Raw genomic sequence first — 19,989 nt, forward strand, 5'->3', positions numbered from 1 at the left:
ACCTAGATAGGTATAAGGGGTGGGAACTAAAGGGGAATTTTGTTAAATTGTCATTTTAGTCAATTTTCCCTCAATGTGTCCGTCTTTTCTCCTCCCTGTTAAGTAAAAGTGTGCTGTATTCATAATTATTTTCACTGTATAGCAATTTATTCTTCATTTCAATAAAACATTGGTTTTCTTTGCACCAAACCACTGGTCTTGTTTTGTCTATATTGCTACTGAAATAAGTCCGGCAGTCAGAACCAAAGGGGAAGTGATTCAAACCACACGGGGCTGGAGCAGCTCAGATACGCCTGACTGGCCAGACACAAACCCCAAACCAAAACCCCTCCCCTTACAAAATGGCGACCGCAGCAGGACCGTCGGCGACAGTATGCGATGTAGCAGACGGTGGTCTGGGTCTGGAGAGAGCAGCAGTTATTGGTTTTCTTTTTATCACACCACTGATCTGTTTGTGGTTAGGTACCCGCAAGATTAGGGAAGTTAAAACAGAGCGTTGGGATAAGGAAATGGAGATTGAAGAATACCAAGCCAAGATAGAGCGCCTGGTGGACCAGTTTAGTGAGGACAAAAGCCACATGAGGCACGAGTTAGAGTACCTGAAGTGCCTAGTTACAGAGGCCAAGAGTAATGAGATGAGGGTGCAGGAGGAGAACGCCCGCCTCATTAAAGAAGTAAGAGAGCAGGAGGAAAAGGTTAGGGAGGTAAAGGCAGCATATAAGCTGGCCTGCGACCAAGGGTTCGAGGAAGCAGATCATGGCCCCAGTAGGGAAGAGATAAAAAGCTTGAATGTGGCTTTAAAGAGGGCAAAGGGGATGATATGTCTTATCAGCCCGAAGATAGGCCAGTCGGACTTTACCGGCAACCCAAATAGAACCGTCCAACAGGCAACACCCAGAACAAAGTTGGTTAGGGAATCAGAGGTCCCACGACCGCCACCCATAGCTCCGAGCTTTCAAGAGCTCTGGCAGCAAAGGGGGGTGGAGGATGAGGTGGTAGAGGAAGCACAGCAGGCCCCGCTAGATAGGCCAGGACCAGGACCAGTATATCCCCTCCGACAACGGAGGTACAGTCCGCCCATTGATGACGATGAGCCAGGGGCCATCCAGAATCAGTTTGTGGTGCCATATGACACCCAACAGCTAAGGGCCATGGTTAGCCACATCACCAAGCTCATTAAAAAGGGAGACCCCTCTCTGCATTTCAGGGAGATAGAACAAGCAGCTTGTGTTAATGACTGCGATGACGCAGAGCAGGCTAAAATGCTGCTGTCTTCCCTGGGAGGTGATCTCCTCCAGGCCCTATCTGGCGAATGTAAAAGGAGGCAGAAAGAATACGAGGATTTGAGGAACGAGATATTGGAGGCCATGGGACTCAATGATGGTAGTCCGTTCGCCCAGGTAGAAAGGACGGTACAGCTCCCAGGGGAGTCCCCGCAGGCGTTCGCAGGCAGGCTGTGGCCAGTCTACCGGAGTGCATGCCTGGGAATGCCAGGGCGGGCAGCACTGAACCCAGCCCAATTGACTCACTGGCTCCGTTGTCTTATGACAAACAGCCTACCCCAGATCCAAGCCCAGGCCGCGGCTTGGTTTGACCCCCGAAACCCCCAGACCACCGAAGAAGCAGCGATCTGCCAGCTCACAGTAGCATTTAGAAACATGCGGGGTACCGAGACGCACCAACTCAAGGGAAAAGTCCATGAGGTTAAACCTGGGGGCCCGAATAAGAAAGAGTGGCACCAGGAGGGGAACCGTCCCTCCCAGACTAAGTTAAACTGTTACGGGTGCGGGAAGGATGGCCACTGGTGCAAGGATTGTAGAAATCCATAGAAGGATAATAAAGCAAAGAATCCCACAGTCCCAGTCCAAAAGGTAGAGACAGGAATTCCCCCGCCTTGGTCGAGTCACTATTGGAGGCAATGCGGTCTTTTCTGACTGGCCAGGGGTGAGTAGCAGCCACCACCGGTGCTTTGACCCCATCTGCCCCATCCCACTCCCAGCAATGACTATACCAGCGCAGCCTGTCGACCTGTGTCCCCGTGAAAACGCTGAGGGGAGCAGGCCCTATGTTAGGATGGGGGTGAAGACGGTGCAGGGGAGATATTCGGTGGACACTGGAGCTTCCAGCACGGTGGTCCATTCGGAAGTCCTGACCAATTCACCCTGGTCTAACAAGGTCCCATTTAGCTTAATGGGACCCACAGGGAACGAGCAGGCTGGGGAAAGGTCAAAACCTTTGGCCATAGGTTTAGGATCCCTCCATACCACATGGGAGGGTAACCAAAAGACCGACGAGGTGGCCAAGCAGGGGAACAGGGAAGGAGAGTTCTGGGACCCCTGTAGAGCAGGCCCGGTAGCAGCAATCCGGGACAAGGGAGGCTCACAGGGGATAGCTTTAGCCCCGGACCAAAAGCAGGTCCAAGCCCAAGATCCCGCCTTTAAGGCCGCCCTGGTAAGGAGAAAGAATTTAGAACAGGGTTACTGGCAGGCTGCTAGTTATATTAAACGATGTAAGTTGTTTAAACCCGAAAAAGAGCAGCCAGTTGCGACAAGGTCTGAGGTTATAAATCCTCAGCCTGCAGCGGGTACACTCACACAGACTGCACACGCAGGCGCAGTCACGTGCATGAAGGGAGAAGTTCCCCAGCACTTGGCCCGAGCGATTCCCCCTCTCTTATGGGACTCCGGGGAGGAGCCTGAACAAGGATTTAAACCTGAAGGGGAAGACTCTCAGCCACTGGCAGCCAGTGGCGAGGGATTGCCCATCCCCAGCCCAGGTTTGGGAAGGGAGGGACCTGAGGGAGAAGGTCCCCAGCCTGCAAGGACTGTGACCTGAGCTAAGGGTCTGCTTGCCAGGGTAGCCCCACCAGTGACACTCCTAGGAGGCCTCTTCAGGTACTCCAGCCCAGGAAAATATGGTCACCAGCTTTCCAGTTAAAAAGGGTGGACTCCCGAGTCAGGGAGAAGCCAAGTGACAGAGGTCCCCAACCAGCAGCCATCAGCTGCGAGGGACCGGAAGTTGGGATCAGTCCAGTCCTAACAGAGATTAGGCTAGCCACCCGGAGATGGCCGGCGCTTGTATATAGCTTTGTTTAAATTTAATAATGTGTACAAGTATGTTAGAGTGTGTTAATTTTAATTTTATATTGCAATCGGTAGTTTTAAGTATTAAAGTATAAGTTTTAAGTATTGAACCGTTCCAGAGTGTTGTCTATGTGAGCCGAGGTCGCGGGACCCGATCACATTCCCCCGAGCCAGGGAACCTGGCTAGATTTTTAAAAAAGTCTTTTTCAGAGTTTCGAAAGGTGTGGAGGACCATCGTGTCTTTGGATGCTCGGGGATGGGAGCACCCCTAGCCCACGACAGGAGGGGTCTGCGGGAGGCAGATGCCCACGAGGGGAGCTGCCCAGGATGACTGGGATCCAATTCAACCCAGTATTCTAGTGAGACCGGCTCCACGTATGGGGAGGCCTCCCTCCAGTGCCTGAGGATACGAATCGTCACCCCAAGGAAAAGATGTTTCGGAAATTCTGTAAATTTGACTTTTCGGAGGTCAATAAGACCAAATTGTTACTAATCCTGAGTGATGGCAGATTCATTTTTTTTTCTCTTTTAAAAAAAAGGAAGCTTGTTTTCTTCCGTTTGTATTTTTAACAAATATGTTTTGGCTTGGTGTTAATTTCATTAAAGATGTTGTATCGTGATAAAGCTCTATGATGTCACAAGTGGTGCAGGGGCATTGGATCCCCTCCGTGCTTAAATTATTGTAAATAATCATGTTTTTCTATCGATAGATGCCTACCGTGCACTGTGATTCTCTCTGGGTAAGGGGGATGGAGGTGTCGAGGGATCAAAGATAGATATAGATAAGTATAAGGGAAAGTTGTTTGTGGGGGGGTCGGAAATTTTTGCTCACCTTTAATAGGATACTGCAAGCAAGTTTTAGTATCCAAGGGAGGACTGTAAGGTTCACAAAATTTCGGCAGCCCCCGAAGATTATTTGATTGAAGAAAACCTGGTTGGAATGTACTTTAAAAACCCAGGACATGAAAGATGGCTGTAGCCAGCCTTGTGGCAAAAGAGAAAGACAGCCTGTATGAATATAAAAGCAGGATCTCCCAGCACTGGCTGACGCAAGGTACTTGAAGCTGTCAATCAACTGCGGTTAGGAAGTTTCAACATGGAACAAAGGACTCTGTTTGCACAAGCCCTCAGCAGTGTTGACTCAAGAGCTTAAGTGATTGCTGTCAATCTAGTTGCGGTTAGGCTGTAACCACAGAACAAAGGATTGTTTACACGAGCACTCAAGTACTGTTTACCGAGCACTCAAGAAACCAGCGGGACATTTTTCAAACTGGGACAGCTCCATTCATAAACCAGTTAAACGAATGGGAAAACGCATTCAAACCCATTACGGTCAATGGGGACAGATTGGTCCCTTTTGTGCAACCCAGATACGTCCAGTTTTGGGCGTGAAGATAAGGGCTCCCAATGGGGTATAAAGGTTGCCCCTCAGGAAGCCATTCTCTCTCCCTCTACTGCCTCGCCTCCGGTGCCCTGCCTCCAAGAGGGTCGTCACAGCCCGCCCAAAGAAGTGGAATACCAGCAGTTACTTTTGAATTACTGGGGTATCTCTACTTCGGGCGGTGAAAAATCCAAGGCAGACTGTAGGGCACGGAGCAGACGTTTCAACATCGTAGACTGGTGAGCATAAACTTTCTGGCCCATTACAAGGCAACCTAGATAGGTATAAAGGGTGGGAACTAAAGGGGAATTTTGTTAAATTGTCATTTTAGTCAATTTTCCCTCAATGTGTCTGTCTTTTCTCCTCCCCGTTAATTATTTTCACTGTATAGCAATTTATTCTTCATTTCAATAAAACATTGGTTTTCTTTGCACCAAACCACTGGTCTCGTTTTGTCTATATCGCTACTGAAATAAGTCCGGCGGTCACAACCAAAGGGGAAGCGATTCAAACCGCACGGGGCTGGAGCAGCTCAGATACGCCTGACTGGCCAGACACAAACCCCAAACCAAAACCCCTCCCCTTACAGCCATTCGGGGTGATGTCAGGAAGCATCTCTTCACACAAAGGGTAGTGGGAATCTAGAACTCTCTTCCCTGTTGAGGCTGGGGGTCAAATGAAAATTTCAAAAATGAGATTGATAGATTTTTTTTAGGTAAGGCTATTAAGGGTTATAGAACCAAGGTGGGTAGATGGAGTTAAAATACAGATCAACAATGATCTACCTGAAGGGCAGAACAGGCTCGAGGGGCTGAATGACCTACTCCTGTTCCTATGTTATCACTTCAGAGATTCAAAATGATGAAAGGCTATATGCAGTGGTGTGAATGGTTACAATGTTAGCTTTAGCTGGTTGAGTCCTTCTCTAAGCTTCAAATCAGCTGCCAGGTGGGTGCGAAGGACTGGCCCCAACAAACCTGAGTGAAGCTACATTTTTTTGTTCAAACACTGATGGGAAAAGTCCCTTGAACAGAATATATTCATGGGATTTTCTTCCCCTTTAAGTACTGAAAAACAGCATGCCTTTGACTAGTCAAATTGAACCGAGCACAGCCCACTGATGGAGGAGTCAGTGTGCTTCAAAAAACCTTTCTTACATTGGGTTTTATTTGTCTACATTGCATTTCTGTTACAGCTCAGCTCTGCTCCTGCAGTGTTGACAAAGCTGTGCGAAACCCGAGTGTGACCAGCAACAAAAGTACAGCATGTGGAAATACAGCCTTCAGAATGAGACTCAGAAAAAAAATCTTTGGAGAGAATAATCTGACCCAGTACCCAGCTCATCACTGTAGTTCTTCCTGTGCAAATGGTGATTGGTTTTGTTTGGCCAAAATAAAAGAAGCTTATGCCGCCTTTTCGCCATTCAATTGTATTTCTTGAAAAGCTCCCAGCACAGATTCTGGCTTTTGACTGTTGTTGAAAGTTACGTTTAATGGTGTATGTCATATTTAGTGGCACAGAATTGGCTGAAAAATAACAGTGTGTGAACGATGTACGTCGTTTTTAATGTGCAACTTGTGGTGAAGGAGAGATACTCCGTCAATTGCAAATCGCCACAAGTTGCTGGACAATCTGCTGCTAGCTTCGCAAAAACGGTCTTAACCTCCCCGTGAGTTTCATGAAGTTGCTGTATTTGCACATTAATTGCCCGTTAAACTCACCACAGAAAGTTAAGTCGAGTGATTAATAGCATAAGTACCCTTTTAACAACATAATAATAGTTATTGACTGTCAGTCAAATTCTCTGGCCCTGAAAGTGAACAATTCAAAGTGTGGAGTCTCGTTCCTTCAGGTAATGAATTGTTGGAGATTTTTAAAATGTCAAATGTTAAATTTAAATCTTTTATCTTACTTTCCCTTTCTGTCTCTTTCTTTCTCTCGCTTAATCCAATCTTTCTTTCCCTCTCTTTGGCTGGGATTTTTCTCACCTCGGTGGGTCCGTGGCGGGTGATGTCGGTGGCGGGTCCAGACCCCGCTGCTGTCTTCACACCGCTGTGTGAAATGATTTTCCCCTGATGGGGCTTGTTAAGCCCGCCCAGCGTGTTTCCTGGCAAATTAGAGAAAGCGGGTCTGGTGACGCCATTTGATGACGCGTCATCAGCCGGTTTCCTTAAAGAGACCATATCCAAATTTATATTGACATTTGTGCTGTCACTGTTCTGCAGCATTGAGGTGCTGCAGACAATGACAAGCACTGCACAAAGGTGAAGGGCTGCATCCAGGTTCTCCCATGACTCTCTCCATATGCTTATGGAGGGAGTCATAGCGTGCAGGGAAGTCCTCTTCCCTTCCCATGGGCAGAAGCGATGTCCCTAGGAGGTTGCTCATTGCAGAGGAGGACACAAGCAGGGATGTCGTCAGGAGGACCTGGGTGCAGTGGCGCAAACGTTTCAATGATCTCAGTAGATCATGAAACGTTAGTACAAAGTCACACTAACCTCATCCTGCTGTGCCACTCATAGAAACATAGAAACATAGAAGATAGGAGCAGGAGTAGGCCATTCGGCCCCTCAAGCCTGTTCTGCCATTTAATGAGATCATGGCTGATCATCCAAATTCAGTACCCTGTCCCTGCTTTCTCCCCATACCCCTTGATCCCTTTAGCCTTAAGAAATATATCTAAATTCTTCTTGAATATAGTTAATAAGTTGGCCTCAACTGCCTTCCATGGTAGAGAATTCCACAGGTTCACCACTCTCTGGGTGAAGAAATTCCTCCTCATCTCAGTCCTAAATGGCTTACCCCTTATCCTTAGACTGTGACCCCTGGTTCTGGATTCCCCCGCCATTGGGAACATCCTTCCTGCATCTAGTCTGTCTAGTCCTGTTAGAATTTTATAAGTTTCAATGAGATCCCCTCTCATTCTTCTAAACTCCAGCGAATATAAGCCTAATCGACCCAATCTCTCTTCATACGTCATTCCTGCCATCCCAAGTATCAGTCTGGTGAATCTTCACTGCACTCCCTCCATGGCAAGAACATCCTTCCTCAGATAAGGTGACCAAAACTGCACACAATACTCAAGGTGTGGTCTCACCAAGGCCCTGTACAACTGCAGCAAGACATCCTTGCTCCTGTACTCGAATCCTCTCGCTATTAAGGCCAACATACTATTTGCTTTCTTAACCGCCTGCTGCACCTGCATGCTTTCCTTCAGCGACTGGTGCACAAGGACACCCAGGTCTCGTTGCACTTCCCCCTTTTCCCAATCCCTTGTCTAGATCATTAATATATATTGTGAATAGCTGGGGTCCTAGCACCGATCCCTGCTGTACCCCACAAGTCACTGCCTGCCACTCGGAAAAAGACCTGTTTATTCCAACTCTTTGCTTCCTGCCTGCCAACCAGTTCTCTATCCAAGTCAGTATCACATCCCCATCACTCTGCCTTGCCCACCCTACTCCTGCACATCCTTACTCACACCAGCTTACCTTGCACCTCCACCCATCCCTCTCTATCTACATTATCACATCCCCATCTGACTAGCCACCCCTCACACTCATAAGAACATAAGAACGTAAGAAATAGGAGCAGGAGTAGGCCAATCGTCCCCTTGAGCCTGCTCCGCCATTCAATAACATCATGGCTGATCTGATCCTAACCGCCAAACTACTATCACAGAACCATCTCCTGAATCTAACAGAATTAGACACACGAAATAGGAGCAGGATCAGGCTACACGGACCCTCGGGCCCGCTCCGCTACCCACAGGGCCATGTCCGATCCGAACCTAGACTCATGTCCAAATTCCTGCCCACTCCCCGTAACCCTTAATTCCCTTTACTTCTAGGAAACTGTCTATTTCTGTTTTAAATTTATGTAATGATATAGCTTCTACAGCTTTTTGGGGCAGCATATTCCATGGACCTACCACCCTCTGAGTGAAGTAGTTCCTCCTCATCTCAGTTTTGAAAGAGCAGCCCCTTATTCTAAGACTATGCCCCCTAGTTCTAGTTTCACCCATCATCGGGACCATCCTCCCCGCATCCACCCGATCCAACCCCTTCACAATCTTATATGTTTCAATAAGATCGCCTCTCATTCTTCTGAACTCCAATGAGTAGAGTCCCAATCTACTCAACCTCTCCTCATATGTCCATCCCCTCATCCCCGGGATTAACCGAGTGAACCTTCTTTGTACTGACTCGAGAGCAAGTATGTCTTTTCTTAAGTATGGACACCAAAACTGTATGCAGTATTCCAGGTGCGGTCTCACCAATACCTTGTACAACTGAAGCAATACCTCCCTATTTTTATATTCTATCCCCCTAGCAATGAAAGCCAACATTCCATTGGCCTTCTTAATCACTTGCTGCACCTGCATACTAACCTTTTGAGTTTCGTGCACCAGGACCCCCAGATCCCTTTGTACTTCAGTACTTTCCAGTTTCTTGCCATTAAGATAATAACTTGCTCTACGATTTTTCCTGCCAAAGTGCATAACCTCACACTTTCCAGTATTGTATTCCATCTGCCAAATCTCTGCCCACTTACTTAGCCTGTCTATGTCCCCTTGCAGGTGTTTTATGTCCTCCTCACTCACTACTTTCCCTCCCATCTTAGTATCATCTGCAAACTTTGATATGTTACACTCGGTCCCCTCCTCCAACTCGTTAATATAGATTGTAAAGAGTTGGGGACCCAGCACTGACCCCTGCGGAACAGCACGAGTTACTGATTGCCAGTCTGAGAATGAATCATTTATCCCAACTCTCTGCCTTCTGTTAGATAGCCAATCCTCTATCCATGCCAGAATATTACCCCCAATCCCGTGATTTTTTATCTTAAGCAATAATCTTTTGTGTGGCACCTTGTCAAATGCCTTTTGGAAGTCTAAATACACTACATCCACTGGTTCCCCTTTATCCACCCTATATGTTACTTCCTCAAAGAACTCCAGCAAATTTGTCAAACATGACTTCCCCTTCATAAAACCATGCTGACTTTGTCCTATTAAATTATGATTATCCAAATGTCCTGTTACTGTCTCCTTAATAATGGACTCCAAAATTTTACCTACCACAGATGTTAGGCTAACCGGTCTATAGTTTCCAGCCTTCTGTCTACTGCCCTTTTTAAATAAGGGTGTTACATTAGCAGTTTTCCAGTCTGCCGGGACCTTTGCTGAGTCCAGGGAGTTTTGGAAAATTATTACTAATGCATCCACAATCCCTACCGCCACTTCCCTCAAGACCCTAGGATGTAAGCCATCAGGTCCAGGTGATTTATCCGCCTTGAGTCCCATTATTTTACCGAGTACCACTTCCTTAGTGATTTTGATCGTGTTTAGCTCCTCCCCCCCTATAGCCCCCTGTTTGTCCAGTGTTGGGATATTCTTAGTGTCCTCTACTGTAAAGACTGATACAAAATATTCATTCAGTGTTTTTGCCATCTCAATATTTCCCACCATTAATTTCCCGGTCTTATCCTCTAAGGGACCAACATTTACTTTAGCCACCCTTTTTCTTTTTATATAACTATAAAAACTCTTACTATCTGTTTTTATATTTTTTGCTAATTTACTTTCATAATCTATCTTCCCTTCCTTAATCAATCTTTTTGTTATTTTTTGCTGTCTTTTAAAGTTTTCCCAATCCTCTATCCTCCCACTAGATTTGGCTACCTTATATGCCCTTGTTTTTAATCGAATACTATCCTTAATTTCTTTACTTAGCCACGGATGGCTGTCTTTTCTTTTACACCCTTTTCTTCTCAGTGGAATATATATTTTTTGGAAGTTGTAAAATAACTCCTTAAATGTACACCACTGATCATGTATTGTCTTACCCTTTAATCTATTTTCCCAATCCACTCTACTCAATTCCGCTCTCATACCTTCATAGTCTCCTTTATTCAAGCTTAGCATGCTTGTTTAAGATCCAACCTTCTCATCCTCTAATTGAATATGGAATTCAACCATGTTATGGTCACTCATTCCAAGGGGATCCTTTACTAGGACATTTTTAATTAATCCTGTCTCGTTACACAGGACCAGATCTAAGGTTGCTTGCCCCCTGGTCGGTTCAGTTACATACTGCTCAAGAAACCCATCCCTAATACACTCAATGAACTCATCCTCAAGGCAGCCCTGCCCAATTTGATTTGTCCAATTAATATGATAGTTAAAATCCCCCATAATTATAGATGTTCCCTTATTACAAGCCTCAACTATTTCCTGATTGATACTCCGTCCAACAGAGTTGCCACTGTTCGGAGGCCTGCAGACTATGCCCACTAGTGCTTTTTTCCCCTTATTATTCCTTATCTCCACCCAAACTGTTTCATTATCCTGATCTTTTGACCCAATATCATTTCTCTGTATTACAGTGATTCCTTCCTTTATTAACATAGCCACCCCACCTCACCTTCCTTCCTGCCTGTCCTTCCTGATCGTTAAATAACCTGGTATGTTTAATTCCCAGGCATTGTCACCCTGCAGCCATGTTTCTGTAATGGCCACAAGATCATATCCATATGTAGTTATTTGTGCCATTAACTCATCTATTTTGTTACGAATGCTACGTGCATTCAGATAGAGAACTTTCAAAGATGTTTTGTGACACTTAGTTCCTGCTTTTGCCCTTTTTATTACTTTACTTTTTACTCCATACCTTCTGCCCCTTCCTGACGCTCTGGTTTTTAATTTCCCCACTGCTACCTAAGTCTATGACCTTCTCTGTTGTCATTTTTATTATTTGCTCTCTAGGAACCTCCCCCCAACTAGTTAGTTTAAAGCCCTCTCTACAGCCCTAGTTATATGATCCGCCAGGACTCTAGTCCCAGCACTAGCCAAGTGAAGCCCATCCCAACGGAACAGCTCCCTCCTGCCCCAGTACTGGTGCCAGTATCCCAGGAAGCAAAACCCATTTCTCCCACACCAGTCTTTGAGCCACGCATTTAACTCTCTAATTTTATTTGTCCTAGCCAAATTCGCTCGTGGCTCAGGTAATAATCCAGAGATTATTACCCTTGAGGTTCTGTTTTTTAATTTGACCCCCAGCTGCTCATACTCCTTTAACAGAACCGGCTTCCTAGTCCTATCTACTTCGTTTGTACCAACATGGACCACGACAACTAGATCCACCCCCTCCCACTGCAAGTTTCTTTCCAGCCCAGAGGAGATGTCCTTAACCCTGGCACCGGGTAGGCAACACAGCCTTCGGGACTCTCGCTCTCAGCTGCAGAGAACTCTATCTATCCCCCTAATAATACTATCCCCTACCACTACAACATTTCTATTTACTCCCCCCTCTTGAATGGCCCCCTGTTCCACGGTGCTGTGGCCAGGTTACTCATCCTCCCTGCAGTCCCTGCTGTTGTCCCCACAGGGAGTAGGAACCTCGAACCTGTTGGGCAAGAGCAGGGTTGCGGCTCCTCCAGCTCTACCTCCTGGATCCCCGTACCTGCCTCACTCGTAGTCACACCGTCCTGTCCCTGACCATGGGCTACATCTGAATTAATTAACTTCATAGGTGTGACCACCTCCTGATACACAGAGTCCAGGTACTTCTCCCCCTCCCGGATGTATCGCAGTGTATGAAGCTCAGACTCCAGCTCATCAACACGGAGCTGGAGTTCCTGTCGCAGCAGACACTTGTCACAGACGTAATCACCGTGAACCTCAATGGGGTCCACCGGCTCCCACATCTCGCAACAGTAACACATCACCTGCTCCATTCTATGTAATTAATTAAATTTTTTTATTGTTAGTTATGGACACCCTCTGCCTGATTTTAGATGCTTGTATCCCCTTTAATTAATTGGATTTAAATTAAATCAATCCCTCTAATTACACCAGTTAAATGGTTTACCAACAGTCACTCTGCACCAGAAAGGCCTTATTAACTACAACCCACAGAGTTAAAATTTGAAAAGAGCACCTAACACCCCACTTACCCTAACTCACAGCACTCTTTGATGACTCGCACTCAGTGCTTGCTCGCACTAGGACTGGTCTTTTTATACTTTTTGTTTGTTTACAGCCAAATGAGTCACCCCTGCTGATTGGTTAGAAAACTGGTTTCCACTACCTGCTGTGCCAATTTACTCCTACTGCAGTGTAACCTTGTTTTACTCTTCTTAAACCAACAGAATCCCAAATATTTAACTTTTCCCCTTTACTTAAACTGCTTAAGTAATCTTATCAAGAATGATTTAAAGAGAAATAACAATTTAAGAACTCTCACACTTACCCAAACTCACAGCACTCTCTGCAGACTCGCACTCAGTTCTTGCTCGCACTAGGACTGGTCTTTTTATACTGTTTGTTTGTTTACAGCCAAATGAGTCACCCCTGCTGATTGGTTAGAAAACTGGTTTCCACTGCCTGCTGCGCCAATTTACTCCTACTGCAGTGTAACCTTGTTTTACTCTTCTTAAACCAACAGAATCCCAAATATTTAACTTTTCCCCTTTACTTAAACTGCTTAAGTAATCTTATCAAGAATGATTTAAAGAGAAATAACAATTTAAGAACTCTCACACTTACCCAAACTCACAGCACTCTCTGCAGACTCGCACTCAGTGCTTGCTCGCACTAGGACTGGTCTTTTTATACTCACCCTCATCTTAGTCCAATCATACCAACTAACAACGCACAAGGGTAGCCACTTGGGTGTTTTATCCAATGTTCATGTAAAGTTTCTGTTAATGTGATGTCAAACATTGAAACCTTTATTTTCAACACTTTGTGTTCTTGGACAGATTTGTGTGCACCTTTGGAAGTGGCTTAGTGAGTTGCAGTGAATGGTGAGACATAACGGTACCTCCCCCCCCCCCGCAATGGTGATGAGTGTGAAAGGAATGGCTTGGTCATTGTAGGGATGCTTTATGGTGTTGGTGTGGGGTGGTGCCAACCTGGCACATCATGTGGCAGTCAGGGTGTACAGCGTCAAGTGAAGTTAATCTGGCCATGGTGAGGCTATCCCTGGCCTCCCAGGCAGCAATGTGGTTGGGTGCTGATGCCCTCTGTCCTGTGCAGCACCAGGTGATTGCGGAGAAGGTTGGTGTTGTTGTTGTTGCTGGTGTGCCTGGTGCTGCTGATGTGGGGGCTGATCATGCTGGGATTCTGAGGAGCAAGGTGAGAGAGTATAAAGGGCACCAATGTTGATGGAATAGATGGCAGATGAAGTTGAGATGACAGAAGCATTCTGTCAATGGTGAGAGAGGTTGTTCCAATGAGGTGACACTGGATGGAGAGTTTGCTCCAAACACTTGTAATCTGCATAAAGCTCAATCTGTGTTCCAAATGCAGTAAACAATGGCTTCTGAGCTTGGAAAGTGAACAGCTGTGAGGTGGGAGCTTTTATAGCACATTTCAAGCTGTCAAGTAATCAGCTGATTCAATGGCCATTCATCTCCCGCCTCAGCTTAACAGATGTGATCCCTGTGTAGCGAGAACCCTGTGGGCGAGCACGTAAAGTCAAAAGGTAAGCTAAAATGTATTCCTAATGATGTCTAAACAAGTACATAATGAGCTTAATTGGGTCCCCTGCCAGCTGTGTGTCGGGTCTGCTCAGCGCTGACAGATCCGACATTGGGAAGGGCGCGAGGCGGTGGCTTCACAGCGGGGTCCCGACTTGCTGTTAAAAAAAAATATCTTCCCACCTGACCTGCCACCGATCCTGCCCACTGACCCCCAGAAAATTCTGGTCTTTATTTCTCTTTCTGCACCTGATTTGACATTGGACCAGAAATTCGGGTCACCACAGGCGAGTACGCGCTGTGTACGCATGCATAGGGCCAACGAAAGTGCCGGTTTCGTGCATGCACTGCTCATGCGCTGGAAAGCAGAACTTCCGTTCCCTTGAAGGAAGGATTTCGGACGTCAAACGCGTGCGCCAGAGAGGCAGCGCGTACGCCTGGAACTTCCGATTTTTTTACAGGTTTCTCCGTGTGGGTAAGTCCCTAGCAGCTGCGCATAAAAAAAGCAGTCGCAAGGTGCTTTTAACAAGGTAAGAGGTTAATTAAGTAAAATTAAAAAAAATTTCCACAGGATTATCATTTTAAAATACTTTAAAGAAATGTAAGTTTATTTTTAGCCCCGTTGAAAACTTTAATTAATTTTTTCAAAAATTTAAATTTTTGTTTAAAATAGTTAATTTGTGTAATTTATAGTTATTTTATAAATGTGATTAAAAAAAAAATTATTTGAAGTTTTACTTAGGTTTTGGGGCCGATCTCTATTCGTAGATTTGACAGGTTTTCCTGTCAAATCTATGAATGGAGATTCCCTGCTCCGATTGGCTCCCCATGGCCCACGTGATCCCAGGGGACGCTGCGAACTATCTTCGCCGCTGAGATACGCAAGCACTGCACAGCGGCAGCTGGAGGAGGCCCAGGATCGGAATCTCACGTGGCCCCACAGCTAACGGCAGGCGCGCTATGTAAGTGCAGGTCGGGGGCTTGCGCCCGCGGGAAACCTCCAACCTGAATTTCTGGCCCATTGAGTTCACCCACTCTAATTCACCCTCCTTCTCAGTCCTTCCTCTGCTTATTTATCAATACTTAAATCTCATTGGTTAAGAAGATACACTGTTGGTCCCGTCAGCCCCGCTGCCCTCGCCGTGCTGTGGTCAGCTCGCACTTTCAGCAAGTTACAGGGCAAAGCTCTTTCGCGTTGAAGGGTGTAGGAAAAAGTCTAACGGTATGCACCATGAGATGCCCCGCTCCTGTAAATTCTGGGTCAATGGACCGGAACTTGCTGGCATGGGGCATCTCACGGTGCGCGCTGTTTGTTAGACTTTTACCTGCACCCTTCAGCTCAAAAAATTTTTGCCCTGAATTTCTGCAGCGAGTTTAACGGGCAATTAATGTGCGAATCCAGCAAGTCCTTAAAAATAACGGGGCGGCTAAGGGCAAGATGCCGTTTGTGTGAGGCAAACAGCAGAGCAGTGTAAATCGACCAGCAAGTTCTAGAGAGTCGCAACCCACGTCATATCTCTTAATTCCCCTGAACTTGCTGGCCGATTTGCGCATTATTAATGGCGTGCGTCATTAACACACCTTCAGACTTCCAGCACGATCCGGCCCAATATATCCACGCCGCTATTTAGACAAGGCAAAAGAACAGACTACTGTATTCTAATGTCATACTACAGAAATCATCGTCCACTTTAGTGTTAATTAGCATGGCAGAAAAATAATTTTTGGCTTGTACTGAATTTAACTGAACAGGCATTAGCTAGTAAAGTATCAGGCTAAGGATTACAGAAGGGTCTGAGGGCCAATTGCGAAGGCTTTGCTCATTATAAAACATTATAGGTTACTTCTATAATCCATGGGGGCAATATTTTATTGTACAAGCCACAAACTGTGGTAATATTTGCATTGTATCAGCCGATGAGCAAATTCAGAAATGTTCAGGGATAGTCACTCAACTAGCATAATGTTGTCCCTTGACCTTGAACAATGCCAGTACAACAGCAGGATCTGAACTTTGAACTACTCTGTTCCAATACATAGATACATTTGCAACAGTCCCTGCAAGATGGCCAAGAACAAGGTGGCAGATGGCTGACTACATCACATTATTAAGAGTCTTAATTTGTCACTCACTGAGACAAAAAAATAATTCAAATTAGTGTCAGAACTCTCTCAGCTGAATTGATGGAATTTGGGGTTTGCTGTAAATTGCCATACTGTACCTCAAAAAGAGCCATATTTTTCCCATCATACTCTTTTCCTTTTTCAACTTCTGTACTGTTAATGAAGGGACTGCTCTCCTTGGGGTTTCCATCTCCTGCAATAACACAAACAAAAGAGAAGCACTGATAAGAATGTGTTCAGGAGGTTAAAAAGAAAACGAGCTTACACATTTACAAACACCTAATCCGCACTGTGCATATGCGTAAAAATGAGTCGAAAAGAAATGAATGCCAAACGCATGAAGGCACTAATTCACTCACTACCAAAGTCACCATTTGGCATCATTTTGTTTGTATTTGTAGTAGCAAGGTTGTGTTTTTTGAAGGTAAGATTTCTTGCCACATGGTACCATTTCGAAATCTGAAGTACTTGAAAATGAACAGTTCATTGAAAGCACAGAATACTAGACAGAGCAGTTCAGCCACCAAAATCTGCTTTACATAACAACGATCGTAATGTTGGAAAAGCTATCAACTATTTTCACAACATCTGTAACCACAACAGTCATTTAGTGCCTTTAATGTGGGAAAGCATCCTAAGGTGCTTCACAAGGGGTGGAGGGAAGGGACAATTCAGAAACAGTTCTGGGAGTAGAATTAGCGGATGCATTCAAAGGTGAAGTAGATGAAGTAGGATTTGGGGAGGCTGTTGGAAACAAGGAAAGGTGAAGCAAGGTAGAGATGATTTGGAAGAGAATTACTGAAAATAGGGCCTTGATACCTGAAGGCTCTGCCATCAATGATGGAATAGAGGAAAGAGGATTAGTCCAGATTCAGAAGAGTGGACGGTGTGTGCTGCGGAGTAGGACTGGGGGTGGTTACACAAATAGGGTGGAGTAAGGCCTTGGAGAGGTTTGCAGACAAGGAAGAGGATCTCAAAGTCAATTTGTTGGTGAATGGGAAGCTGGTAGAGGTATCTTCCTGGCTGCAATGCTCCATCTCACCCTCAGTAAGCTCCCCGCTGGAGTGGAGCTAATCTACAGAACAAACAGGAAACTGTTCAACCTCCGTCACCTCCAGTCCAGATCCAAGGTTGTCCCATCCTCTGTCAGCGAATTACAGTATGCAGACGACGCTTGCGTCTGTGTACTCTAAGGTCGAACTCCAAACTCTCGTCAATGCCTTCACCGAAGCATATGAGAGCATGGGCCTTACACTAAACACCCGTAAGACAAAGGTCCTCTACCAACCTACCCCCACCATACAGTACTGCTCCCCGATTATCAAATTCCATGACGAGGCCTTGGACAATGTGGACCACTTTCCATATTTCAGGAGCCTACTGTCAACAAGGGCAGACGTCACTGATGAATCATAGAATCATAGAAATTTACAGCATGGAAGGAGGCCATTTTGGCCCATCGTGTCCGTGCCGGCCAACAAAGAGCTATCCAGCCTAATCCCACTTCCCAGCTCTTGGTCCGTAGCCCTGCAGGTTACAGCATCCCAAGTGCACATCCAAGTACCTTTTAAATGTGGTTAGGGTTTCTGACTCTATCACCCTTTCAGGCAGTGAGTTCCAGACCCCCACAACCCTCTGGGTGAAGACATTTCCCCTCAAATCCCCTTTAAACCTTCCACCAATTACTTTAAATCTGTGCCCCCTCGTTTTTGAACCCTCTGCTAAGGGAAATAGTTCCTTTCTATCCACTTTATCGATACCCCTCATAATTTTATACACCTCAATAAGGTCTCCCCTCAGCCTCCTCCATTCCAAGGAAAACAAACCCAGCCTATCCAGTCTTTCCACATAGCTAAGATTCTCTACTCCTGGCAACATCCTTGTAAATCTCCTCTGTACCCTCTCTAGTGCAATCACATCTTTCCTGTAATGTGGTGACCAGAAATGCACGCAGTACTCTAGCTGAGGCCTAACCAGTGTTTTATACAGTTGAAGCATAACCCCCCTGCTCTTGTATTCTATGCCATGGCTAATAAAGGCAAGCATTCCGTATGCCTTCTTAACCACCTTATCTACCTGGCCTGCTACCTTCAGGGATCTGTGGACATGCACTCCAAGGTCCCTTTGTTCCATTACACTACTCAGTGTCCTACCATTTAATGTGTATTCCCTTTCCTTGTTAGCCCTCCCCAAATGCCTTACCTCACACTCCTCCGGATGAATTCCATTTGCCACTGTTCTGCCTACCTGACCAATTTATTGATATCTTCCTGCAGTCTACAGCTTCCTTCTTCAGTATCAACCACACAGCCGATTTTAGTATTATCTGCAAACTTCTTAATCATACCCACTATATTCAAGTCTAGATCATTGATATATACCACAAAAAGCAAGGGACCTAGTACTGAGCCCTGCGGAACCCCACTGGAAACAGCCTTCCAGTTACAAAAACACCCATGAACCATTACCCTCTGCTTCCTGCCTCCGAGCCAGTTTTGAATCCAACTTGACACTTTGTCCTGGATCCCATGGGCTTTTAACTTCGTGACCAGTCTGCCATGTGGAACCTTATCAAAAGTCTTGCTAAAGTCCATATACACTACATCAAAGTCCAACACCGCCTTCAGTGTGCCAGTGCAGCCTCCGGTCGCCTGAGGAAGAGAGTGTTTGAAGACAATGACCTCAAACCCAGCACCAAGCTCATGGTCTACAGAGCAGTAGTGATACCCACTCTCCTGTATGCTTCAGAGACATGGACCATGTACAGCAGGCACCTCAAAGCACTGGAGAGGTAACACCAATGCTGCCTTCGCAAGATCCTGCAATCCATTGGCAGGATAGGCGCACCAATGTCAGTGTTCTCGCTCATGCCAACATCCCCAGCATCGAAGCTTTGAGCGCGCTCGATCAGCTCCAATGGACGGGCCATATTGTACACATGCCTGATACGAGACTCCCAAAACAAGTGATCTACTCGGAGCTCCGACACGGCAAGAGAGCCCCAGGTGGGCAGAGGAAACGCTTCAAGTACACCCTCAAAGCATCCTTGAAAAAGTGCAACATCCCCACCGACACCTGGGAATCCCTGGCCCAAGACCGCACAAAGTAGAGGAAAAGCATCCGAGAAGGTGCCGAACACCTCAAGTCTCTTCACCGGGAGCAAGCAGAAGACAAGCGCAAACAGCAGAAGGAGCACACTTCAACCCAAGCACCCGACACACCCGCCCCTTCAACCACCATCTGCCCCACCTGTGACAGAGACTGTGGGGCCGATTTTCCCGCAGGTGTGGGGAATTGTCGGGTTCCCCGAATGTCGGGGTTTCCCCACAAATCTAAATTGGTCTGGCAGATTGATGCAATTTTCCCTCAATTGGCCAATTCATTTCCAGCGTGTGGGAAGCCTTGCTAATTGACTATTTCCAGTCAGAAAGCCCCACAGTATGATGTCATCATTTGTGGTGCTTTTAAAGTCTATAGCAAGCATTGCTTCCTCTGAAGGCTTCCCAACGAGCCGTTCAGGATGGCAGAGGAGCCTGCAGCAGCTGTGGCCAGTGCCAGACCCTGAGCTGCCGTCAAATTCGACGAGTCGTCACTACAGACATTATTGGATGGGGTTAGGGCCCACAGGGAGGTCCTCTTCCTTAGGTCAGGGAGGAAGAGGCCTCCCACTGAGACGAAGGCTGCATGGATGCAGGTGGCAGCAGATGTGAACTCTCTGGGAGTCACCAGAAGAACCTGGATACAGTGCAGGAAGCAATTCCATGACCTTCACCGTACAGGAAAAGTAAGTATGAAGTTTCCATCACCCTCAACCTGATCCCCATTGCCTTTCCCCAACAGCACTCAGCTTCAGCACTCTCTTCCTCCACATCCCACTTCACAGTCACATAAGAACATAAGAACATAAGAAGTAGGAGC

At 46.2% G+C, this 19,989-nt stretch overlaps 1 protein-coding gene across 2 annotated transcripts in view; it reads right to left on the reverse strand.

Moving 5' to 3' along the window:
- The window catches only part of LOC147108572 (solute carrier family 12 member 5-like), a 1,151,655-nt gene that overhangs the window by 625,850 nt on the left and 505,816 nt on the right, over window positions 1-19,989 (reverse strand). For both annotated transcript variants that reach the window (XM_086005249.1, XM_086005250.1), the window contains exon 2: window positions 16,170-16,264. In XM_086005249.1, the coding sequence (XP_085861375.1) occupies window positions 16,170-16,264 (95 nt within the window). The remainder of the gene's footprint in view (window positions 1-16,169; window positions 16,265-19,989) is intronic.

Source organism: Somniosus microcephalus, chromosome 13 (genome assembly GCF_052327205.1).
Source record: "Somniosus microcephalus isolate GS21.2 chromosome 13, FLI_Smic_1.0, whole genome shotgun sequence".
Lineage (NCBI taxonomy): Eukaryota > Metazoa > Chordata > Chondrichthyes > Squaliformes > Somniosidae > Somniosus > Somniosus microcephalus.